The 27,914-nt window shown below is 37.5% G+C and overlaps 1 protein-coding gene across 1 annotated transcript in view; it reads right to left on the reverse strand.

The window, feature by feature from the left end:
- Nucleotides 1–27,914, reverse strand: part of CPNE8 (copine 8) — a 230,369-nt gene that overhangs the window by 193,716 nt on the left and 8,739 nt on the right. Inside the window, exons 2-3 of the mRNA XM_043563315.1 lie at nucleotides 4,873–4,913; nucleotides 2,808–2,854 (exon numbers count right to left, since the gene is read on the reverse strand). Coding sequence (XP_043419250.1) covers nucleotides 2,808–2,854; nucleotides 4,873–4,913 — 88 coding nt within the window. The remainder of the gene's footprint in view (nucleotides 1–2,807; nucleotides 2,855–4,872; nucleotides 4,914–27,914) is intronic.

Genomic DNA, 27,914 nt, shown 5'->3' on the forward strand with positions numbered 1-27,914 from the left:
AACAGCTGGGCTTGTTCAATGAATTCTACAGAATTTTATAATGCAGGAATTTACTGACCTGCCCCTTACTAGTTTTGTTACCCTTACAAAAGTTTTTTTGATCTCTTACAGTCCCCATGTATCCTTAATCATATAACGTTTACTATGTGCCAGACACTGTTATCAGTGGTTCACATTTGATCCTCTGAACCACCATATGCTAGAATCTCTACTATTTCCCACATCACAGATTAAGAAACAAGAGAGGTCAAGTGCACTTCCTTAGCCACTACATCACACTGGCTCTCAAAATAAGGAAACTGTCTTTCTCACATGGTTTTGTGGAGATTTAATAATATACATAATGTATTTAATTCCTTCACACCTTTCCTTTATCCAGCAAGTTCAATTAGCTGTTAAATACAATGGATTTTAGCTCCTAAATGCTTGGCTCCTGCATCTGGCACTTCCTTTCTACTGTTCCAGACTATTCTCCAGTTTTTAACACTTAATTCTTCTTAAATGCTGTCTATTGAAACTGCCTCTTAACTGCTTTCTCTTCATCTTCCTCCATCTGCTCCTATCCACACTAGATAATTCTGGGTCCTACTTCTCATCACTTTTGCAATTTCTACTTTTTCTTATGCCCCCTTTGAGTATTGTTCCCTCTTACTAACTCTTTTTACTCCTTCAAGGAGAAAAAATAAACAAGAAGAATAGTGTTTTCCGTTTCATTTTATTATTATGGTTATTTTCCCTAAATAGTAGACCTTTTTCCTAATTTGTCTTTCACTCAGAGTCAAGCTTAAATAAGAATAAAACCCAAAAATCAATTTCTAGAATTTCCTTCCATCAATAAAACCAGAATGTGAATGTTGGGATCAGATAAGGATTCTGCAAAGCAAGGTGATCTAAGAGCAAGGGCTCTGGAGCCAGATGACCTGGGTTGAAATCCCTACTCCAGTATTTATAAGTGGGTAGATTTCATAATATCAATTAAGGTTTCTGTGCTTTAGTTTCCTCGTGTGTAAAATAAGAATTAGAATAGTCTCTACCTCTTAAGGTTATTATACAAGCTAAATTAGTCAATATATCTAAACAACTTAGAATATTAGTCATTATTATTATGAAAGATCTTATAAAGAAAGCAATTCATATCTCATTGTGTAGGCAATAGAAAAGCCTCTTCACTAGGGATCTGTATTGGCCCAGATGCCTGGTCCCATACCTTTTGAATGTTTATCTCAGTTCCTTTATTGGCCCCTCCAGTAATGTTATTTTCTGAACACTCCTAGTAAGTGCTTACCCCCAGCTAGCCTGACTCTTATGGTCAGTCAGCAGTTCCGGTGGATGGCCCCAGGCCTTTGAGAAAGGGAACTCTAGAGTGAATGACAAGAGACAGCATATCTCTTAGGAAAATAATCACAGGAAAAATTAGAGGAATGAGAGAGAAGCATGCACTCACGAGAATGTTATAACAGAGAAGACTAAGATAACATAGGTCTGAATGAATAAAGGACGTGGTTCATTTGAGATTTTTTTTTGATTAAAGAGAATTCACACCACTGGATAACTGATAAACAGGAAAGGTGTGGGAGGAAAAGTCAAGAGTGACTGCAAAAATTGCAGTTTGATATTTTGGCTGGTGATGCCATTAGCTATATGTGGAGCAAAGAGGCAGTGGCCGTAAGGTAAAGCTGATGAATTTACATTTGTATAAATAGACGTTGAGAAAAATATCACATGGAAATGTCCAGCAACAATTAAATATGAGAAACTGGTGCTCACTATCCCACTGACCCATTATCAGTAGGGGCAATTTTTGAATTGGTTTATTCTGCCAGTTTTGAGAATAAATTACAATGACCTATTCTTATCCTCTATCTCACAGTTGAGACACGCTGGTAAAAGGGCTGGCCGCAAAGCAATCTATGGCAACAAATAGCACAGATCTCACTAGGGAAATCTCACCAGGGAAATCTCACCAGAAACAGTAACCTCATTAAAACAATGCGCTAACTTCCTGGGATAACCAGCAACTACAAGCAGATAGAAATGCCTTTTATTTTAATATGCACCCCCCTCTTCCAGTGATCATCCTTCCATTTGAAAGGAGAGATACTCTAGAATATAAATTAACTAAAATAATTCTGCCTCCTTGTTTTTATTTCATTAAACAAAGTAGGTCTGCATTAGGAAACTGAGTTTCTACCTCATTTTCAAACAATAGGTTACTAACTGGCAAAAAGAAGGTGATAGTTAATATCAAGCTCCACACTTAAAATCCTTTAAAGTAATATTTTATAAAATCAGCAGTTGACTTCTAAAAGTGAGACTTAAATCCAGACTTCAATTGTGTAAGGATTGCAACTATTAAATTTACTTTAGACAGACACAAGTTTCAAGGCTAGACTATTCTATAAGAAGGCCATAAATCAGGCAAACATCGAGGATTATTAAAAACAAAACACGGGGTGCCCTGATGGCTCGGTTTCAGCTCAGGTCATGATCCCATGGGATCAAGCCTCGCATAGGGCTCCATGCTAAGCATGGAGCCTGCCTAACATTCTCTCAATACCTCACCCCCCGCCCCTCTCCCCCACTCATGCTCTCTCTCTTGCTCTCCAAAATAAAACACACACACACACACACACACACACACACACACACACACACACACAAAGATGACTTTCAAAATTAAAAAAATCCAATCTTTGGGTTGAAGAACACTTAAAATAACTAAAATCAAGACAGTATCACCTTGACCAAATTTTAACTTATACCATATTTTCCAGTACAATGATTTTTAAAATTTTTTTAATTCTTACCTCTCTCCATTCTTTATTTCCAACTCCTTGTACATATAAGACACAAACTATAAAAGATGAAAAAATAAATGTATAAATGTCTTTTTATAAATACAACATATGAATGTATACAATTTTTTTCCAGCTGTCCAAAAGCTACATCAAAATAATTTCTGGGGGTCCCTGGGTGGCTCAGTCAGTTAAGTGTCTGACTCTTGATTTCGTCTCAGGTCATGACCTCACAGTCATGAGATGGAGACCTGAGTCAGGCTCATCTCTGAGCACGGAGCCTGCTTTAGATTCTCTACCTCTCAGGGCACCTGGGTGGTTCAATTGGCTGGTTGAGCGACTAACTTCAGCTCAGGTCATGATCTCGCGGTTCATGGGTTCAAGCCCCATGTTGGGCTCTGTACCGACAGCTCAAAGCCTGGAGCCTGCTTCAGATTCTATGTCTCCCTCTGTCTCTGCCCCACCCCCATTCACGTTCTGTCTGTCTCTGTCTCAAAAATAAACATTAAAAAAAAATTAGAAAAAAAAGATTCTCTCTCTCCTTCTGCTCCCTGCCCCTGCTCGCTTGCTTGCTTGCTTGCTCTCAAACACAAAACAACAACAACAAAAAAACCAAAAACAAAAAATTTCCTAATTCCTAGCCTTCTTCTTATAAGAAACTTGCTAGTAAAACATCAAATGATAAAAACTACCTAAAAAAATAAAATAAAATAAGTGAAATGAAATGAAATGAAAACTATATCAGATCTTTAGAACCTAACATGCATAGATCTAGGCACAAAAACATGTAATAATTATTCGCTAATGTTTTCATCTACATTATTCTACACATATACATAAATTTTTAAACTACAGTTTAACAGTTTGAAATATTTCGTTATGTTAGTAGACATAAGGCAAGCTCTTCCTACAATACCTATAATGCTCAATGTCATCACAAGAAGGACAATCTAGAACATATCACAGTCTACATATGACATTTACAACTCCCACCCTCAATATTTGTAAACTGGTAAGAAAGCCTGTCAACCATGAAAGGAAGTCACAAAAAGAGAAATGAAGTGTTTGGGGTAAAGATTAAGGGATAAAAAAATTCCCAGTCATTTGTCAAGTGAGCCCCGGGAATTTTTAATACCCACAAATTATAATGTTTTTTCCCCAATGAGTACCTCAAGAATTCTAACATCTTACAAAACCTTCCACCTGTAATTAATCCACATTGGCCCACATATTTGTAGAGATGAAGAGGTGCAGGATATTAATTTGTAACTACTACAAGATTTGGAAACACTTGTTGATGTGCACATTACTGCAGCTGTTTTCTAATTTAAACTATCTTTTTCATTTGACAAGTTATCTCTAGTTTTTCAATATATGTAATTAGGAATCAAAAAATTCAGCACATCCATGGTTAAACCTGCCTTTGCATACCCCTTTTATTTACAAAAAAAAGAAAAAAAAAGAGGAGGAGGAGGAGGAAAAGTCTTACTCTGGGGCTAAATCACTTAAAATTATGGTCCATTATGGTCGCCTTTCAAATATAATTTCTACCATATGGCAATACCATGAGGTTTCAATTTCAAAGTCAACTGTCTCCCATTGTATCTTTGTCTTATTCTCAAAGTGCTAAGCAACTCCCTCTCTTTAGCCAGACTACTGCCCAGGTACATGAGATGCAGGGCTTGAGACTATCCCACTTCGTGCTGTTTGTGCTTTAAAACAAATATTTAAACAAGAACTGTATTTAAGATAAAAAGGGGAGGGGACGCCCCCGTGGCCCAGTCAGTTGAGTATATGACTCTTGATTTGGGCTCCGGTCAAGATCTCACTGCTCCCTAGGATAGAGCCTCCCATTTGGCTCCACCCTAACAGGGCGGAGCCTGCTTGGGATTTCCTCTCTCCCTCTCTCTCTTTCCCTCCACTGCTAGTGCTTGTGCTCTCTCCTCTCTCAAAATTAATAAACTTAAAAAAATTAAATTAAAAAATAAACAAGAACTATAAGTTTCATACAAATTTTAAAAAATCAAGTAAGAAAAATAAGTAGACTGTTTCAAAAAAGCAAGTAAAAGATACTTACTTGGATCAGATTTGGAGAATGTGTCTCTGTCAAGGAGATTTCTGTTGAATAAAAGAAAATGTTAAATGAATATAAGGCCAAAACATTTACATAAATACATAAATGTATATAAATATGTAATCTTTATATAGATTATATATGTAATACCTATAGAGTATATATTGTAATATATAGGTCTTTGATATATGTTATATACACATTATATATGTATATTATGTATACACATATGACTAAATAAAAATTCACTAAAGATCTGGTTATACTTATTCAAAATGAACATCACTGAAGTTCAGGAAGCCAGGGTGAGGGAGGCCTATTTGTTCAGTCTTGTACTACAGCTGGTTGATATCAAAAACGCTCCACATTCTTATATTAAAATCTCTTTGAGAAACTTAACTATTGGAGCACCTGGGTGGCTCAGTCGGTCGAGCATCCAAGTTCGGCTCAGGCCATGATCTCATGGTTCATGAGTTCGAGCCCCACATCGGGCTGTCTGCTGTCAGTGCAGAGCCTGTTTCGGATCCTCTGTCCCCCTCTCTTTCTCTGCCCCTCCCCTGCTCATTCTCTCTCTCTCAAAAATAAATAATACATTAAAAAAAAGAAAGAAATTTAACTATTTCAAGTTTCCTTTTATCCCTTCATTAATCAGCATACAGATGGTCAGAAATGTTTCCTGAATTGAACTGTGAGCTGTTACTGATGAAAAATTGTTTTGGATTCAGAGCACATGATCACATTAGTTCACACTATTAGAAGGTGACAGGGAAGCACCATCTATTGACATTTCTGTGACATCAATTCTGAGGAATTTTACATTGCTATTGTGGTTTGGGAATTCAAGATGAACATACAGATCTTGCCTGAAGATTTTTTCAGTAGAAGAAAATGTTTAAAAGGTAGAAGAGGCCATCATTAGCATCTACTGGTTCTTATTTACAGATATTTCTGTATCTAAACCAGAATAAAAATGGAAAATCAGTAACTGTGAAGGTCTCGGTTCCTCTGGTACTGGGGTATCCTGTTACCTTCAAGGACAGTAATGCTGTCATTTATGCTCATAACAATATGCTCATAACAATAACCCTGAGTAATCAAAAAAAGTTAACTCGGTATGCCCTGATTAATATGACAATTAGAAAAATTTCCATCTAGGGACACCTGGGTGATTCTGTCAATTAAGCATCTGACTACCGCTCAGATCGTGAACTCACAGTTGGTGAGTTCAAGCCCTGCATTGGGTTCTTTGTTGTCAGAGCAGAGCCTACTTCAAAGTCTCCGTCCCCCTCTCTCCCTGTCCCTCTCCCACTTGTGTTCTCTCTCTCTCTCTCTCAAAAATAAACTTTGATAAAAAAGAAAAGTTTCCATCAAAAACAGATTTTTTCCTAAAATGTAGTAATTTGAAGCTATATCCTTGCATGAAAAATGCGGCTATCTAGAATGATGATTTAAAGGTTCCAAAGTTAAATTTCATATTCATCTTTTATTAATGGGCAATAATTTGTAATCATTAATTACATTTTTATTCTTAATACTTATACTAAAAATCTCATATTTACAAACTGTCTTATTCCTCCACTCAGGACTGCTACTCATGTGCATATATCTGTGCTGCCCATGGTATTTGAAAGGCCTATTTTAATATCAATGTTATCCTTTGATATTATCCAATGATATCCTTTCTTATTTCAGATTCTCAAAAGTTACTGCATCCATAGAATCACTGTACAAAGAGAAAATTAAAACAGTCAACAGAACAATGCAGCACAGACCAAAATAAATGACATTATGTCTTGAAATGTTCCTAAAAGGAAGAGAAAGTATCAGATATATTTATATTTGGAATTAAGTCAGCTTCAAAGAACCACTAGTCAAAAATCAAATTAAAATAATCCTCTGTATCCTAAGCAGACATAGTGACTCCAGCAATGGTTAGCAAACAGTAAATTAAAGCATTTCCATTTGAAAAATTACTGTGATACATATTTACAAAGGTGCTTCTCCACTTAAGTGGAAGTTCTTCAGCCCTTCCCATATCTCTAGCTTTTCACTCATTAGTGTCCTTAAAAATGTAATTTAGCTCTTCCTTTCAAAGTTCATAAAAATGTAGGAGAGAAGATAGTGAAAAATATTGCAATGTGATTGGGACTCAAAAACTACATTATACACATATTTAAAAGAAAATAATGTGATTTCCATGCTTAAAAAAAACCCCTACAGTTTCTTTAAAAAAAAAAAACTACAGTTTTTAGCCCCAAATATACAATAATGGATTTCTATCAATAATAAAGACAAATATTTTAAAACATAGATTCTAGAGGTCACATGGTTTCTTCTAACCATTATGGTCCATATTACACATGGTAAGGCCAAAAATAAAGAAATAAAAAAATCTTAGTTTCAGTATATGATGAGAAAGAAAACTCTATAATATCATCATAAATTAGCCCCTGTAATTTGCAATTTGACTTTCCCGTTGCTGTTTGACAATAAACTTCATTACTAAATTCAAACATGTATGAATTTAAAAGTTCAGAAAAGGCAAATATTCTTAAGTAGTATACATACTGTAAAAGGCCAGCAATTACCAAAATGCATCACAAAGTTTGGTTTGATGATAGGAATGAAGGTTTTTACCTTTTCAACATCCTATTAAAAATAAAGCACATTCACATTAAGTAAAATAAGAGGTGTTGCAAAGGCTGTTTTATAAAAAAGAAGCTAAGCTGAGGCTCAGAGGCACTGAATAAATGAATAAGAGTACACACAGCCTCGGACTGACTAATCCAAAAGAGTCAACCCTTCTGTATCTCTGAACTGGATTTCTCTGTTCTTTACAAAATGCCACAGTGTCTGGAGAAGTCCAAAAGAAACAACTTATTTTCCTATGAGGGTTGGGAAATCTGGAAGGTCTCCCATTACATCTACTGGTTGAGCCACTGGAGTATAAAATAAAATAAATTCCTGTCCATAGACCAATATGAAGAGTGATCCTGACTAGGAATAAAGACATTAGGATAAGAGACCAAACATAACTGTATTTATTCACAGAAAAATGTCTTAGTTTTCTATATGAGGCACTATAAGAAACAACACGCGCACACACACACACACCACTCATTAACTTTTATATGGGAAAGTTACTCTTCCCTCCATGGGGTTGTAATTTGCTTGAGTCAGGATACCTATCCCTTTATGCCTATAATTTCATAATGTGATGTTGCATTTCAAGAATAGATTAAAAATCCTGAATGTATCTTTCTATTCTGTAAATCTAGATGTAGCCAAAACAAGAAAGAGAGCAAAGTCCTGAAAATAAATTATTGAAAAATACAGTATATGAGAAGAAAACTTACCTGAAGAAATAACCCAATAAAAATTATAATCCACGAATTGCCTGAGTTGTTCTAGTAACCATTCATTCTCAAATTTCAATTAAAATCCCTGGACTTAAAAGAGTACAATTGAAATAGCATCACTAAAACTGAGGCCCAATTAATTAAGCTCTAACCTGCATGGAGAAATACTAGGTTAATGGAGGAGGTGTATTTTGCACAAAACCTGAAACAGGAAAACAGATAAGCAAGAATTTAGTAACACCTTTCCAGGACCATCCAGGAGAAAGGCTTCCCTGACTCCCCCTTAACTATTCAATCCTCATAGGTACTGATCCCTTGTAACAGTGACTGATACATCAAGCTACCCCCCCTTGATGACAAGTCAGCTCCTTCTATAACCCTGCCTTCTCTGATTTTATGCCCAAGTCACCTTCCACTTGTAAGGTAGTTCTCATATCATTATTAGCACAGAACTATACTGAGTGACCAACATGAAAATTACAATTTTTTTTGATCACTGTAGTTTTTATTCTTTTTTTTTTATTTTTTTTTGAGAGAGAGAGAGAGAGAGAGAGAGAGAGAGAGAGAGAACATAGACCAGCACGAGAGAGGGGCCAAGGGAGAGAAAGAATCCCAAGCAGGCTCCATGAACAGTGCAGAGCCCCATGCAAGGCTTGATCTCACCACCGTGGGATTATGACCTGAGCAGAAATCAAGGGCAGATGCTCAACCGACTCAGACACCCATGCACCCCTGTAGTTTTTATTATTAATTATCATTCCAAGACCCATACTGAACAGCTGACTAGTCCCTTAAAACGACCTCTCAAGCTTGTCTTTTTCTCACTGGAAAATAGTAATTTTCTTAAAGCTTCAGGGCAATTCTGCAAGTGTTTTTCAAGCAAATACTCTATGCCCAAGACGTAATTAAACACTACCAAAGATAGAATAAATATTAAAGGCATGTTCCTTTATTTGAAGAAACCTGAACTGTGCTAGGTAGACAAATTCACAGAAATAACTAATTAGCAACATTGGATGGTATAGAAAATAACAGTAGATTATGGGGAGAAGGAACGGTAACCTAAAAACAGTCAAATTGACTAAGATACAACATCAAAACAAATCACGTACAATGGTTAGCTTTTATCCTATATTTTTATTTTTTTTATTTTTTTTTTAAATTTCTTTAACATTTATTTATTTTTGAGACAGAGAGAGACAGAGCATGAACTGGGGAGGAGCAGAGAGAGAGGGAGACACAGAATCGGAAGCAGGCTCCAGGCTCTGAGCTGTCAGCACAGAGCCCGACGCAGGGCTCAAACTCACAGACCGTGAGATCATGACCTGAGCCGAAGTCGGACGCTCAACCAACTGAGCCACCCAGGCGCCCCTATCCTGTATTTTTAAAAAATATACTAGTGGGAAAAAACAATTTATAGGTATGTCTACATAATTAAAACCTTAAAAAATGAACATCTTGAACTACCTTATTTATAAAAAGTTAGGGGTACCTGAGCGGCTCAGCTGGTTAAGCATCTGACTCTTGATTTTGGCTCAGGTCATGATCTCATGGTTTGTGGGATTAAGACCGGCATCTGGATCTTTGCCGACAGCCTGGAGACTCTTGGGATTCTGTCTCTCCCTCTCTCTCCGCCCCTTCCCCGCTCACACATGCTCACGCCCTCTCTCTCTAAATAAATAAATATTTAAAATAATAATAATAAAATAAAATAAATAAAAAGTTCAAGTATCCATCTCTGTTATATATAATTTGGCTATATGAGTGGATTAAAACTTCTAATACTTCATATGTACAGTGATCATAGAATAACATGATCAATTAAGATAAAGTGATCTGTAAGCAAGTTAACCTAAAAGTCGTAGGCATGCTGCTCGTTCTTTCCCACTCAGTAAATGAAATCACCTGATAAATATTCTTTTCGATTTAAAATTCTTTAAAAGGGAAACATCATCATTCTAACACAAATGCAATTTGGACAAGAAAATTTACTCTATATATGTTATGAATTTTAAAGTTAATAGTTTCACTGTAGAAACAATTTTGCTATTTGTGACCTTCTAAAGTGCTAATTTAACAAAACACACAACATAGTTGTTTTAGGGACTAAATCTTCAAATTGAAGATATGAAGTGAGCTCCAAAAGTACAGCTACTTGTGGTCAACAAAGTTTACACATAAAGGGTTATACTGCTATATGTGATTGGAATTGATCTACTTAATTTTTAATTAAAACAAAAATATAGTTTATGAATAGAGCCAAATAAGATACTGTTCTATTTAATTTTCCATAGGAGCAAAAATATAAGCTATAAATAAACAGGGTCCAGCTTAAATTTTCCACATGTGGACAGAGAACCACATCTCTGAATCCTACAATCTCTCCTAAAAATTTGTTTTGTATCTATAAACAGAATGATTCTGGGCTTAATTAAAATTTAGGAAATTACTGGGAGCCTTTTATTTACCTGTTATTCAGTATAGTCTCGGCATCATTGACTGCCTTCAAGGTCTTTATCAAACACTGCTTAGGCAGCCACAGAACCTAGCACATAAGCACAGGCTCAACATGCACCAATTGAATGAGTGAATGCTTTTAGTATCCAGTCAAAAGCATCAGCATTTTTCACTTTAGGTACAGTGAAGTATCTTATTATGGAAAGAAGAACAGATGAAGGTGGCATTTATGACCTTTGCCCTAATAAGTAATCCATTAACTGAAAAAACCTATGACTTCTTTACTGGCATCATAAATATGCTCCATGTCACTAGGCCATGCCCAGGGTCCTTACTCTGGGCATTATATTGTCTTATAGACTAGAACGAGGAAGTTCTTGATATATATATATATATCTCCACTATATACACACACACACACACACACACACACTTAGCATATTTTAACACACATACACACAAAATGGTTTTCAGATACTTTTAATATTTTTATTTTTTAATGTTCATTTATTTATTTTTGAGAGTGAGAGAGACAGAGAGACAGAGTGTGAGTGGGGGAGGGGCAGACAGAGAGGGAGACACAGAATCCGAAGCAGGCTCCAGGCTCCGAGCTGTCAGCACAGAGTCCAACATGGGGCTCAAAATCACAAATGTGAAATCATGACCTGAGCTAAAGTCAGACACTTAACTGAGCCACCCAGGTACCCCCAGATTTTTTTATATAAAACAAGGAAATCAAAACTTTTTTGAGCAACCGAAAGAAAATGTATCCCATCTTTGAAGTGATTTGAATGTAAGATTTAATCCTCTGACTCACTTAGTCATCTTTTTATTATTATTCACTGAACAAATATTATCTCTGGAAATTTAGCACACAAATTTAAGGAAAAAATATTTTTCCTGAAACTACGATTTCTTTTTTTAAAAAGTTTATTTATTTATTTTGAGAGACAGAGAGCAAGCATGAGCGGGGAAGTGGGTAGAGAGAGGGGGACAGAGAAAATCCCAGGCAGGCTCAACACCCCACACTAAGCCCAACAACATGGGGCTCAGTCTAACAACTGTAAGATGATGACCTGAGCCCAAATCAAGAGTCAGAAGTTTGACTGAACGACCCAGGTGCCTTGAAACTACAATTTCTATGGCAAAGGGCAAACAGATTATGCACAAGCAAAAAGTAAAGCTTTTAGAAATGAAAAAATGAAGTATTTTGAAACTGAAGCTTACTGAAAAGCTGAAGTCAGCTAGACTCTAAGATACCAAGTAATTCTGAAGGATAGGGTCATTGGAAAGTACTTAACAAGATTATCTGGCTTTCAAGAAAGTAAGAATAGACTTTCAGGTTTGAAGTTGTGCAAATAGACTAAAAATTCAGTTCGAGAGCTGCCTCTCATAGCCTGAGCAACCAAGGAGAACTCTATCACGTGTGATACATATTACCCCACTAAAACTGGAAATAAAATAACCTTAAGTGTTTCTCAGTTTTGCTGAAATTGGCTGTTTAAACTATTTATTAGTACTGCTGAGCTGAATGGGTTAGTGACAAAAATCTATTTTCAACCTTTGCATGGGTTGAATTTGGTTTTGATATTAAAAGAAATTTCAGGGGCAGATAATGCTGAAAAGTTTTATGCTTCTCTAGAGGCATTCAGTATGATTGATATTCTTGGCAACTACTTAAAAGAAAACCCAGGCTTTTTCAAAATGTGACATATCAGAGCTCTGGTTTGCCCGAGCTAAGGTAAACAGGAGAACCCATTGGTTTGAAGTAATGTAAGGTCAGCTTGGGGCAATAGGAGCTTTCAGAAAAAGGTACAAAACCCAATCCTCTTCTTTCACCTAGAGAAGTGATACATAACATTTAACCAAAAAAAAAAAAAAGAGAGAGAGAGAGAGAGAGAGAGAAGAAAAAAGAAAAAAAAAATGGGCAGGATAAAAAGACACTGAAAACAGAACATGGAGCTTCTTAAAAAACAAAAAGTCATGCACAAAACTAATCTCATTATATTTACCCCAATCTTGTGGCTCCATTTCATATCTCAGTAAGTGGCAACCATGGAAGGCAGCAAAATGCTCCCTCCCAAACATACCAGACAGGTCCTCATCCCTAGAACCTAAAAGTGCCTTAATGTGAGAGGAAAAAATCCTGCATAGACATGGATCCTGAGATGAGGAGATTATTCTGGATTATCTGAGTGAGCCCCAAACACAATCACATATATCCTTATAAGAGGAAGCCAGAGGGAGATTTGACACTGACAGGAGACAATGACATGAACAAAGCAGAAAGAGATTAGAAGACTCTGGCCTCAGAGACCGAAGTGATGCAGCCACAAGCCAAGGCATGCTGGCAGCCATCAGAAATTGGAAAAGGCAAGAAAGGGATTCTCCATCACAGTCCCAGAGGGAGAGCAGCCTGGCCAGCATCTCGGTTTCCGCTACTGACTTCACACTTCCAGCCTCCAGAACTGTGAGAAAATAAATTTCTGATGTTTTAAGCCAACAAGTTTTGTGGTCCTTTGTTACACAGGACGCTAATACAGCAACACAATCCAACTCACATCTCTGTCTTCCAAGCCAGAGTCCAGAGTCATCCTCCCCAACCCCCCATTTCCCTATCCCTCTCTCCCTTAATGCTTTTTCTCCACCTTGGCTTCTGTTTCCAAGTCCCAACTACTTCTCAGACCCTAGAGCCTCAAGTCATCTTTCTGCCTCCTGTATCTCAGTTCATTTGTCAAGACACCTCCAAGAGAAAGTTCTCCACAGTAAAACCTAATCAAATGGCTTCATTGCATAAAATCCGTTACATCTACAAAAACTTCAAACTCCTTAACATAGCACTAAATACCTGCTACATTCTGAACAAAATGAAATGAACTGCAACTAATGTTATCATTCATCACTTTGGAAGCACTAGGGAGTAAGATAGAAAGTGATAATGAGACACAGTATTGCAAATTATCATTGCTTGCAGATTTAATTTTGTACCTAGGAAAAAAAAAACCAAGAGAATTGGTTAATAAAATCTTTCAAAATTAATGAGATAATTCAGTAAAAAGCAATTGGAGACACGATGAATACATAAAAGCCAATAATTTTCCTAGGTATCAACTGTTAATAATTCTTCTATGCCATGTGGACTTTTTGGTAGTTGTCTGTTGCCTTCAATTGCTGAAGTATTGTGAGGACTATGCAACTCTTTCAGCATACTATAACCTTGCTACCAAGACTGAGACCAAATTCTGACAAAGAAACATTTGTTACCAAGTGGAACTCAAAACAGTCAGGCAATATGCTGTACAGGTTTAACCAAGTTCCAGCTCTCTATTGCTGATTTCAGGCATTCCAAATAGCACCGTAAGGCTTATGTGACAATGTTCTGGTAGCAAGATTCAACTAACCTTCTGGTCAAATCAGTCTAGAGAATCCTCTAAACATTCTGTGCCTATAACCAAGGAAGTCCTTAGGCCTAAAGCACCACTACAAATGGCAGAATCACAGGATTCATGAGGTATGTATGTGACCTGTTCACTCATGCAGTATTTCTAGCTAATATACATATCTTTCTTTTATAACAACTTTACTCAGATATAATTGCCTTACTGTAAAGTTCACCCTTTTAAAGTGTTACCAGGGGCTGTGGAAGGTGGAATAGGGAGTGATTACTAATGGGTAGAGGTTTTGGGGGGTGGATGTGGGTGGTGTCAATGTTTTAACATGAGATAGTGGCAATGATTGTGAAATATACGATAATCAATCATCACCACTGTCTCATGTTAAAACATTGGCACCATCCACACCCATCCCTCCAAAACCTCTACCCATTAGTAATCACTCCCTATTCCACCTTCCACAGCCCCTGGTAATCACTAATCCACTTTGTCTCTATGTATTTGGCTAAATGAAATCATACAATATATAATCTTTCATGACTAGATTATTTCACTTAGGCTAATGTTTTTAAGATTTATCCATATTGGAGGTACCTGGGTGGCTCAGCCAGTTGAGCATCTATCTGACTCTTGATTTCGCCTCAGGTCATAATCTCACAGTTTGTGAGATCAAGCCCCCTATTAGCATGCAGCCTACTTGGGATTCTCTTCTCCCTCTGCCCCTCCCCCACTAACACATGCGTGCACACGCGCGCGCGCGCTCTCTCTCTCTCTCTCTCTCTGTCTCTCTCAAAATAAACTTAAAAAGAAGATTCATCCATGTTGCAGTAAGTATCAGTGCTTTATTCCTTTTTAATGGCAAATAATATTCCATTGTATGGATATATCACATGCTCACATACACATTTGGGCTGTTTTCAGTTTTGGGCTCTTGTCGATAATGCTGTCATGAACATTTGCATACAAGTTTTTATGGGGACACATGATCTCATTTCTCTTGGGTATATACTTAGGAGTGGAATTTCTAGATCGCATGGTAACTCTGTTTTTTACATGTGGAGAACTGCCAAAGTAATTTTCAAAGCAGCTGTACCACTTGACATCCCCACCAGCAATAAATGAGGGTTGCAATTTCTCTATATCTTCTCCAGTGCTTATTATTGTCTGGTGTTTTTTTAATCATGATCATCTAGTTGCATAAAGTGGTAAACCCACAAATCTGATCATTTCTGATATCCATATTAACAACAAAACCCTCTAGTGTTGAACAAGATAAAGAGAGTAGAACAGTCCAGAGTAGGCACTTCTGGAGTGTGGACTTCTGATTAACTGCAAATACTACCAGATCACATCCAAAGTATGTGGTCCTAAGATATGTTGGATTTAACTCTACAATCTAACACACACATCTATATGATACTGTCTCTGCTGAAATATTTGAAAGTAAATTATGGAAAATATAACATCAGCCAGAATCAATTAGAAAAGACTGGAAGAAAATTTAACATACTGCTTTTAAAATCTTGGCATGAAGAATACTTTCTAAGCTTTACACAAAGTCAGAGAACATTGATTCATTGATAATGAATGCATTTTTTTTTTTTATTTTAGTGAGAGAGCAAGCAGGGGAGAGGGGCTGAGGGAGTGAGAGAGTGAGAGAGAGAGAGAGAGAGAGAGAGAGAGAGAGAGAGAGAGAGAATCTTAAGCAGGCTCCATGCTCAGTGTGGAGCCTGAGGTGGGGCTTGATCCTGAGACCCTAGGATCATGACATGAGCTGAAATCAAGAGTTGGGTGCTCAACCGACTGAGCCACCCAGGCACCACTGTTAATAAATGCATTTTAAACTTCTACACAGAAATGATACAGTAATTAAAATTAAAATACAATATTTGTTACATATACGGTGGATAAAATGTTAAAGCTATAAATATGCAAAACATTCTCTAAATAATGGGCTAAAGAAGTGAATAGGCATTTTGTAAGAGAAGAAATACAGTTACTCACTGAACGTGCTAAATGAAGTTCATACTCAGTAGTCATCAATGACATGCAAATACACTAAGATAGTGTTCTCCTGTGATATAAATATTAGCTGCGTGAATTAAGGCTCATTTAGTTGTAAGTGACATAAAAGAGGGAAACTTAGGATGAAAGCATGGTGATGTTTTATGGAACCCAGAATTAGGAATGTAGCAGTCCCCGTGGAAAGAACTGAACCACAAAGCCCTGACAAATCAGCAGAGAACAACACCATGAGGCAATGAGCAGGAATCCAGGGTCGGCAGACAGCAGACCACATGCCAGGCCTCCTGAAACTTTCCAGTGGCATGTCAACAGGAGCATTTTAACAATAGCAGTGAGGGTTCTGTGGAGGCGGTGGAAAGGGATTTATTGGGATGGCAGCGGAGATCATTCACGTGGAGTCGTGTGCTCTGAGTTCCTGCTCTCTAGGCTTGTAGAAAGGAAATCAAGTTCAGGTATTTATATCCGGAGTAGAAAATCCAAGAAAAAAAAAAGCAGACTACCATCTTGTCTAAGTCATCATAACATGGATATAAATGGATATATTCTTTAAATATATCTAAATAAAGGCACAAAGAGGGACGCCTGGCTAGCTCAGTCGGTTAAGCCTCAACTTGGTCTCAGGTCATGATCTCATGGTTCGTTGGGTTCAAGCCCCGCATTGGGCTCTCTGCTGTCAGCACAGAGCCCGCTTCACACCCTCAGACTCCCTCTCACTCTGCCCCTCCCCGGCTCACTCTCTCTCTCTCTCTCTCTCTCTCAAAAAGTAATCTTTTTTTTTTTTCCATTAAAAAGATACTGTTTAAATTTTTAAAAGGCACAAAGAGATGCCTAGGTTGATATGCTCTATCACTGGGCGGGATTTGGGGTGATTTGTACATTCTTTTTTGTTCTTTCCGGTGCTGCTTGGTTTTGTGTGTATATGTCTGTGTATGTGTGTCTATGTGTGTGTGCATGTGCACATGGGTTTTTATACAAGCATGTAGCACTTTTCTAAAATAATAGATTTTTTAGAGAACCTTTGCCACCTTCATGAGGTGATCCACTGTTTTCCAACTATTTCTGTTGAATACCAGTATAAAAATAAGAGTTCCTTGCTAAGTGACAGGAACTTTCTATACACTTAAATGATTTTATATCATACAATCCTTGTAGCAACTATACAAGAAGGAACTTTTATCCTCACTTATACACCAAAGCTGAGAGAGATTAATTTACCTAAATTTAGTTGGCAATATATGGAGCTGCAGTTTCAATACAGATATTTCCATCTCTAAACCTGTGCTCTGCTCCTTAATACATTACACCATTTCCCTTATTATGTTACAACACTTGAGACTAGGTATCATCATTTTCCCCAATCTCTCCTCCTGCTTGCTCTAAAAGCAGGAGCTGCTTTCAGCTCACTTGCTAACAGCTAGGTGGGCAATGACCTTGCACATATTTTAAACAATTTTCAGGGTTTATTACTTCTCCCAGAGTCATTGCACAAAGCATATTTGCAGGTGACAATCACTTGTCCAAACACTAAGAGCTAGTGACCGTGATAGGTCCACAAATCACCACCAAGTAAAAAGCTGAAGGCTAACACTACTCTGTCAACATCAGCTCAGAGGTAGCTGCCTTCTGTGCACCATTTCAAAAATATATTGGTCACATGACTAGACTTATTAACTGTTTCTTTATCTATTAACTGTTGAGCAACATATTGCTTCTATGTGGGGAAGAAGTAATGTGTCTCCAGGCTCAATATTTCCAAAAAGAATCTTTATATGTAAGGTTGTCTTGAGTCAGCTCTCTTTAAGATTTATTAATCAATGCACAGTTATGCCAATGAGAAAAATAATATGCCTATGAAGGTAAGGCTAGATTGGCTGAGTTTTGGTCCTCCAGATTTTAAGTAACATCTTCTGTAATTTCTTTGGATCACTGATCATTGAACAATTGAAATGTCCTTAAGAGCAATCTGAGAATCAACAACAGAATTTACATAGAAAGAATTAGGGGGCACGTGAGTGGCTCAGTCAGTTAAGTGCCCACTGCAGCTCAGGTCAGGACTTTACCTCAGGTCATGATCTCACATCTCGCGGATTCAAGCCCCACGTTGGGCTCTGTGCTGCTCTCTGAGCCTAGAGCCTGCTTTGGATTCTGTGTCTCCCTCGCTCTCTGCCCCTCCCTAACTCATTCTCTCTCTCTCTCTCTGTCTCTCTCTCTCTCTCTCTCTCTCTGTCTCTAAAAAATAAACATCAAAAAAAAAACTTTAAACAGAAAGAATTAATCTGGAAAGGAAATTTGTTTGTAAACATAAATGACCAGGTGAGACAGGATGATGGAAAATAATTTTCTAATACCATCTGTTATACTTGTTACTAATGATTACACAAGGAATTTCCCCTGACTCAAAAATACTCATCTAGGTCCAAAAAATAAATATATAAACAAATAAAGCTCAGTAGCAACTATGAACCTATAATATTATACAAATCCTAAAAATGCCTATAATATTATACAAATCCTAAAAATAACATAGTGAAACAGATATAGGCAATTGTTCAGCCAAGCCTCATTGTTCCTGCCTTTATACAACTGATTTTTTTTTTCAAATCAAATGATGTTACTCTCTTTCCTGTACTAATGCCTTCCAGTCATGGTTCCATTCATCTGGGATGCTCTACTTTCCTTTCATCAACTATACATTGAATAAATAAGTAAACACTATCTATATGCAAAACATTTTACTAGATATTAAATGGATACAAAGGGGAAACACAGTTCCTGTCCTATAGGAATTTATAATGTAATAGTTGTCTGATACTCTCAAATGTTTATTCAACAAACACTAAGTTACTAAATGACAGAAAAAAGATTTGGCATTGGAGACTGTGATATGAACACATGGGCTCCTGACCCTGGATTATTTATATTCTATTAAGAGGAAAGATTCGTAAACAAATACGTGCAGCAGAATGTGGAATGTGTATAACAAATTCATCACATAAGACAGGAAAGGAGGGATAGTCAATTCTATCTGAAGGATCAGGGAACGTCTTCATAGTGAGAGTGATACCTGAAGCATCAGTAGATTCTGTCTATCGAGTGAGATAATAAAGTGAGGCAGAACTATTGCCACCAAAAACAAGGATTAAGCATCATAGTTCCCTCAGGAAATACAGGGGGTCTGAAATGACTTAGAGTTTTGGAGAGAGTTTTTAGAGCCCAGTGGGGGAAGAAGAGGGTGGTGGGACATAGAGAGAAAGAGAAGAGGCTGAATAGATAAGTGAGGGTTTGTAACGTTCTCATGGCCTTAATACATAGACAATTAAAGGGTATAACACAAGGGAGTAAGAGTATGATGGTATTTGTGCTTTCTGAACAGGCCTCTAGTAGCCCAAAGAGCAGGATTCATGGCAGGAAGGAGGCAAGGGGACAGAACAAGATGTGGGGTTGAAACAGTTTGCCATGGTGTCCGCAGGAGTCAGATAGGTCTGGGCCCAGTCAGAACGAGAGACGTCGGTCACATTAAAGAGCTAACGTAGAAGTAGAAGAGGCAGGAGATCAAGGTTTGAGGCTCAACTGACAGAAATTCTATGGGACTTGGGGGAATGCAGAAAATGGAGTTGAGGAGTCATTCCCTTCAGGGAGGCAAACTGGAATTCTAAGGAGTGCCCATACACAGTCTGAAAAATCTCTGAATCAATTCTTGTAATGATAACCCTCGTTTAGAACAGATGGTATAAATCATTCCCCCAAAATGAAAATGATACAACCACCCAATAATTTCATTTTTTTAAATCACAGCTTTTTATATGTGTACTGGAAAATATTCACCAATCATCATGATCATATCACCGTGTATTAAACTAATTCATCCATTTATGGCCCTCACCGAAACAAAACGCTTTCATAATTTTGTTTCTTGTTTTAGTTTCTGTTTTCCTAGTAAGAACCACTATTGAGGTCAGTGTCTCTGGAACGATTTGATTTGTAATCAGGCAGGATATAACATTTTAGGGAAAATACAATCAATTGAGCGCTTAGATACTTCAGCTGTGTCACAAGCACTTTGTAAACCATTTAGCCTATCCAACAAAACTTTATAACCAAACAAGTGCAGGAAACAATGTGGTTTATGGATAATGACTTAAGTAATATATTCATTTTTTACTTGTGCACATGAGAAGAAGTTCTGTGAGGGTTTTTTTTTTCCTTTTTCTATAGAAAGCATTGTTTCCTCTTCCATCATCCCATTCTTAATACTTTTTTTTTTTTAGTTGAATTTAGACTTTTCTGAAATTTTGTTTTACCACTTCATGGCACAAAATTAAAATTGGTGGAACAAAAACACAGGGACTGACAGAAAATCCATTAGATAAGAAACCCGTTGCTTCTCGAAGAGGCCAGGCCACCAAACAGATCTCCTTCCCCAAGATTATACCTAAGTGAAACCATCATGTCGATGCACCTTATCAGCTCACCAAGTTATTTATTAGAAACAGCTCTCCCCAAGACAAAATCTTCTTTGGGTCAAAGATTTGCTCATTTATGTTCTTATTTTGGTATATTATATATGATATCCCCATACATACAAATTCTATCATTTTTCTTTTTCACATATTATTCATCCCAGATTAAAGAAGCAAATCACCTGTCAGTATTCAGAAAGTACTAAGTGTCCACTTCTAAAACTAGTTTTGTTACTTGGAGGCAAAGTGAGTTCATTTAAAATTATTTATTTGTCTTTCAATTGTTCACAAAACTTTATGGGATGTTTTAGATAAACTAAGTTTGATTCATTGTATGTTTTTATCAAATTATACTAGTAAAACGAGTCATTTTTATGCTTTTATTATATATACAAACCAATATTTTTAAAGTACAGATATACACAAATTCATGTCTTTACACATGTGTAAATTCATGTGTCCAGAATTATTCTTCCAATCTGTCCATAAGGCAGCAAATGTTTATTAAACTCCTTCCATGTGCAAAGCACACAGGTTTTGTGAAAATCAATGGTAAGACAAATATTGCACTCTTGAAGCTGATAGAGACAAACATGCGAAAAACCTAAATAATTATGTCAGAATAAAAGAAAACCACAAGAAATGTAGTGTAGGAACTCCAAGGAAGAAATTATTAATTCCACTTTGGGAATCTATTTTATGGTATACAGGCATACCTCACTTTATTTTGATTTCCTTTATTGTGTTTCACAGATAACTGTGGTGGGGTTTTTTTTGTTTTGTTTTGTTTGTTGTTTTTTTTTTTTTTTACAGACTGAAGCTTGCGGCTATCCATGTCCAGCAAGTCACTCGGTGCTATTTTCCCAGGAGCATTTTTGCTCACTTTGTGTCCACATTTTGGTAATTCTCCTAATATTGCAAGCTTTTGCATTGTTTGTTATGATGATCTGTGAATCAGAGGTCTTTGATGTTACTATTGTAACACCTAATTGTTTATGGCACCATGTACCACACCCACATAACATAGAAGACAGCAAACTTAATTGTAACTGTTGTGTGTGCTCTGACCACTCTACTGACCTAATGTTCCCCCATCTCTCTCCTTCTCAGGCTACTCTATTCCCTGAGACTCAACAATACCGAAATTATTATTCAAGTGAGAGAAAGAGTCGTACATCTCTCACTTTATTTTTAAGTTTATTCATTTATTTAGAGAGAGAGATTGGGAGCAGGAGAGAGGCAGAGAGAGGGGGAGAGAGAGAATCCCAAGCAGGGGCTATACTGTCAACACACAGCCCGACACAGGGCTCAAACTCATGAACCGTAAGATCATGACCTGAGCCAAAATCAAGAGTCGGAGGCTTAACAAACTGAGCCACCCAGGCGCCCCTCTCACTTTAAATCAAAAGCTAGAAATGATGAAGCTTAGTCAGGAAGGCATGTCGAAAGCCAAGAGAGGCCACAGGCCAGGCCTCTGGAGCCAGTTAGCCAAGTTGTGAATGCAAAGAAAAAGTTCTTGAAGGAAATTAAAAGTACTACTCCAGTGGACATACAAACGATAAGAAAGCATAAAAGCTATGTTGCTGATATGGAGAAAACTTGAGAGGTCCGGATAGAATATCAAACTGGCCACAACATTCAACGTTCCCTTAAGCCAAAGCCTAATCCAGAACAAGGAGCAAACTCTCTTCAATTTTGTGATGGCTGAGAGAGGTGAGGAAGCTGCAGGAGAAAAGTTGGAAGCTGGCAGAGGTTGGCTCATGAGGCTTAAGGAAAGAAGCCGTTTCCATAACATAAAAATGCAAGACGAAGCAGCAGTTGCTTATGGAGAAGCTGCAGCGAGTTATCCAGAAACTCTAGCTAAGATCATTAATGAAGGTGGTTACACTACACAACAGATTTTCAGTGTAGATGAAACAGCCTTCTAGTAGAAGAAGATGCGATTTCATAGGTAGAGAAGAGAAGCCAATACCTTCTCCTCAGGCTGACCCCCTAACAAGGGGCTGATGCAGCTCGTGACTTGAAGTTGAAGCCAGCGCTTATGGATCATTCCCAAAATCCTAGGGCCCTTAAGAATTATGCTAAATCTACTCTGCCTGTTCTCCATTTAAGGAACAACAAAGCCTGGATGGCTGTACATCTATTTAGAACATGGTTCACTGAATCTTTTAAGCCCCCTATTGAGAACTATTACTCAGGAAAAAAAAAAAGATTTCTTTCAAAATACTGGTTATTGACAATGCGCCTGACCATGCAAGAGCTCTGATGAAGGTGCATAGTGAGATTAACGTTGTTCTTATGCCCACTAACAACATTCATTCTGCAGCCCAAGGATCAAAGAGTGATACTGACTTTCAAGAATTATTATTTAAGAAATACCTTTCATAAGGCAAAAGCTGCCAGTCAGTGATTCTTCTGATGGATCTGGGCAAAGAAAATTGAATGCCTTCTGGAAAGCATTCACCATTCTAGACAACATTAAGAACACTTGTGATTCATAAGAAGAGGTTAAATATTAACATTAACAAGAGTTTGGAAGAAGTTGATTCCAAATCTCATGGATGAGTTTCAGGGGTTCAAGACTTCAGTGAGGAAATAACTGCAGAGGTGGTGGAAATAGTAACTAGAATTAGAAGTGGAGCCTGAAGATGTGACTGAATTGCAGCAACCTCCTGATAAAATTTGAATGGATGAGGGGGTGCTTGTTATTGCTTGTTATGGATGAGCAAAGAAAGTCGTTTTTTTTTGTTGTTGTTTGTTTGTTTGTTTGTTTTTTGAGAGGGGGAGAGGGGCAGAAAAAAAGGGAGAGAGAATACCAAGGAGACTCTACTCAGCATGGAGCCCCACGTGAGGCTCGATCTCACGACTGTGAGATCATGGCCTGAACCAAAATCAAGGCTTGGACGCTTAACCGACTGAGCCACCCAGGTGCCTGGAAAGTGGTTTCTTGAGATGGCATCCACTTCTAGTAAAGATACTGTGAAGATTCTTAAAATAACAAAGGATTTAGAATATTACATAAATTTAATTGATAAGAAGTGGCACGGTTTGAGAAAACTGACTCCCATTTTGAAAGAAGTTCTGTGGATACGATGCTCTCAAACAGCATCACATGCTAGAGAGAAATCTTTCATGGAAGGAAAAGTCAATCAATGCAGCAAACTTTGTTGTTCTCTTAAGAACTTGCCACAGACATCCCAATCTTCAGCAACCGCCACCATGATCAGTCAGCAGCATCAACATCGAGGCAAGAACCTCCACCAGCAAAGTGATAGCCTGCAGAAAGCTCAGAGGATGGTCAGCATTTGTTAGCAATAAAGGATTTTTTATTAAAGAATGCACGTTTTGTTATACACAGTGCTACTGCATACTTAGCAGACTGCAGTATAGTATAAACATAACTTTCGCATGCACTGAGAAACCAAAAAAATTATTTGACTCATTTTAATGCAATATTTCCATTACTGTGGCAGTCTAGAACCAAACCCACAATATCTCCAATGTATACCCTGACAATCAAGGATAGGTACAGAAATTGGGGGGGGGGGGCATGGTGGGAGGCTTTTCAGCCTGAAGGAAAGTACCAACAATGGTGAGAAGCAAGAGCATACACAGGAGACATGGAGATTGGCAAGTACTCCACTTTGGCTAGAGTCCATGTCTGAGATGTGACTGGCAGGGGATGTCTGTCCAGGATGAGGTAAGACTGTGAACACCACGTTAAGGTGCTTGGATTCTATTTTGTAAGCAAAGGAGAAAGACTGAAAGTTTCTGCAAAAGGAAAACCACATAACTCAACCTTTGTTTGGGAAGCTAACTACATAACAGGTGAAGAATAGACCAAAAACATGAATTCTGGAGTCACAGAGAATAGTTCAGAGAATATTTTAACATTCTTGGGGGAAAATACAACTTCCTGAACAAAAAGGCTGGCAGCAGGAATGGAAAGGGAAGCAACAAACATTTTGGAGAGCCGAGCCGAATAGAAAGTTGTGACTGAGCAGACACTGTAAGTAGGTTAAAGGTTATATCAATAGAAAAGTAATAGTATACATGTTGGTATCGGTTTACTTTATTTCAAAAGTCAAAGTCAAATGTAGACAATATGCTTTCCCAGAAAACCCAGATGTTCCCTAAGAATCTTTCCAGGTGCTACTTCAGGCAGCCAGCGCTTAGGAACAACTGATTGGTAAACACAAAATTGAAGCAATTTGCCATCTCCACTCAAAGCTCTATCTTTGCCAAGAGTTGGGGGCGGGGGGGGGGGGGGGCGGGCACAGGGGTAACATATCACAAAAGTAAATTGAAAGAAAGGCACACACATCTATTAATATCAAACATTGTTCATTTTCAGGATGAAGAAAGCTAGCTATAGATCCCTGGAACAGCAACAGTAGAATTTGATATCCCTTTGGGAGAATATTAAGTGAAATGAGGACTTTGAAGTGGGAAGTGGTTGGCATTAGAGAGAGTCTACCTTAATATCCCTTTAAAAACTCAGACACTGGAATTAGGGCCTAGGTTTTCAAATGGCATTGCCAATCATAAGATTTCCTCAAATCAAAGCACGTTTACATTGTATTTCAAGGTCTCACTTCCAGTGCCATTGACTTATCAAGCTTTGAGTGACATCCCAGGTCGTCTAAACCAGGGATTCAACCATCCTAGGAAATGATGCTTTCTCAGAGTACTGGTGGCATTGCCAAAGGTCACAGAGGCAGTGTCAGAAACACAACGTAAGCCCGGGGATTTCCCAGACTTCAGTGACATATTCCACAAGGAAAGAAGAAGTCACATAAATGACATTCAAATGACAAAATGACGCCAGTGAAACAAAGAAATTAAAACCATTTAATTTATTTTTTTTTTTTAATTTTTTTTTCAACGTTTATTTATTTTTGGGACAGAGAGAGACAGAGCATGAACGGGGGAGGGGCAGAGAGAGAGGGAGACACAGAATCGGAAACAGGCTCCAGGCTCTGAGCCATCAGCCCAGAGCCCGACGTGGGGCTCGAACTCCCGGACCGCGAGATCGTGACCTGGCTGAAGTCCGACGCTTAACCGACTGCGCCACCCAGGCGCCCCAAAACCATTTAATTTAAACTGTGAGACATATCTTAGGTTGAAAATCAATCATCTTTCAGCTAGTATACTTCAAACTTCTCTCCAAAAACATTTTTTAAATTCACCAATTCAAATTACCAATTAGGAGAAACATTCACTACCCACTTAATATTGATTATGCCTCCTTTTCCCAATGCCTACAAAGAGGCTTTGGATGAAACCTCTAACATAAAATCAATTGCAATCAGCTTTGTAGTGTTTCTGCTTCCACAATTAATTTGAACGTTGAGATAGCAAGGTAATAAGCTCTGTCCAAACTCTCTCTCATTCTTTGCTTTATGGCTGGGAAACATGAAAACCTATTGAAGACATTAAAGAAGAATGATTGAGCTTTCAATTACCTAGAAAGCCACAAATAATGTGATATTCCCTTTACAGGAGGACATTTAGATAAAAAAAAAAAAAGATTTTTAAGAATGCCCACAACATCATACACACAGAGATGACACAAAATATAAAGTTCTGTGGGCACTGAGAAGCAAATTTCTCAAAATGACTCTAAAACCACTAATATACTAAGGCTGAGAAACGTGTTAGTTTCGATCAGGTGTGACAATTATAACCATATCTGGTTCTCTGCACTCTCTTGACAATTGAGACATTCTTAATATATATATATATATATATATATATATATATATATCCTTAATATATATTAAGAATATATATATACTAAATATATATATATGTGTATGTATATATATATATATATATATATATATATTTATTTGCAGAGAGAGAGCAACTAATTAGCCAAGTAGAAAATATTGACTTTTACAGTTATGTCACAACGCAGTTAGTCAAAATACTGTGCTGACATTTTCAATATCTAAACAACTATTTTATTTATACAGAATTCTGAAGAGCATATTTGTCGTGAAAGGAAACCCTGGAATCTATTATTGAAAAGCAAGCAAGTTAAGTGGTGACTTCATTATTAAGAAAGCAGGGGATGGAAATGACAGAGCTTGCAGTCGGTTCTCAACTCCAGTGGTATGTATGAATGTCACATAGTCAATTCAATTAACTTCCCTCTACTTTTCATTTACCGGGTCCATCACCTTTGTCCAGCATTTAACTTTCTTCTCACCCTGCCTGCTGATTTCTAGTTAAAAAGCCCTCTCATTACTTAATTTCCCACAGCTTCATTAGGTAACTCAGCAGCAGAAAAAGGTAAGAATCGATACTTGGAAGTCAAACACCAAATTGTTAAGGTTTATGGCACTCATCTGAACTGTTTCTACCCACAGCTCTCACCAATAGGGAACAGAAACGGCACAGAGGAACTGTACTCCCCTTTGTGATGGTATTAATATCATCTACTATAATTGTGTCTCTCAGCTTTGTCCTTTCTCTTTAGTTCCCAACACATCAATACTGATAGGAAAGAATCCCACCCTTAAAGCCTAAAATGAGTAACTTATGGAAGAATGCCAGAGTATGTCTAGTGGACAGAAGCATACACCTAAGAACCAGACATATATGGACTGGGAACTCAACCTCACCATCTCCTTGATGTGCGACTTAGGCCAAATTATTTAAACCTTCTTTGAACCTCAATCTCCTCACCTATAAAATAGGACATAAATCGCCTGTTTTATAGAAATTGTGAGGACTGAGTGAATCAGTATATGTTAAGTGTTTTCTACATCGTCTCGCATACATTTTGACTTTAAATAAAATATATAGCATGTTTCTTGACTTCATTACTTTAGCTTATAATTGAATAGTTGTCCGGTCTAACAGATAGAAATGCTTCCCAGGGACTATCAGTGATACTTTGCTTCTTCGGTGTTTCACAAAGTTAACTGATAATTCCCTCAGTGTTTGGAGTTTTATTCTTTATAGACTAAAATTGACAAAAGGTCTCATAATTTGAACAAGAATACGCGAGAACTAATGTCTCTGGCTGAAGAGGCTATAACATTGATGGTTGTAATACATTTGAAAACACTAAGGTATTGTAAGTCAGGCCGTGAACATTGGCCCTTGGGACAAGGCACCTTTTAAATATATCTCACTTTATTATTGGCAATAAAAACCTTCTCCGCCATCAGCTTGAATTATCATCTAGTTGGATCCGTTTTATCACATGTAAGACACGAAAGAGTTGTCTAAATGTCAGCCCACTGATTTTGTTGGTGGGATACAAGAATGCTTTCACTCTAAAACTTTGTTGTTAAACACTACTTCCAATCTGTCAAATCCCATTGGGGCCACGTGTTTCA

Source organism: Prionailurus bengalensis, chromosome B4 (genome assembly GCF_016509475.1).
Source record: "Prionailurus bengalensis isolate Pbe53 chromosome B4, Fcat_Pben_1.1_paternal_pri, whole genome shotgun sequence".
In the NCBI taxonomy this organism is placed as follows: domain Eukaryota; kingdom Metazoa; phylum Chordata; class Mammalia; order Carnivora; family Felidae; genus Prionailurus; species Prionailurus bengalensis.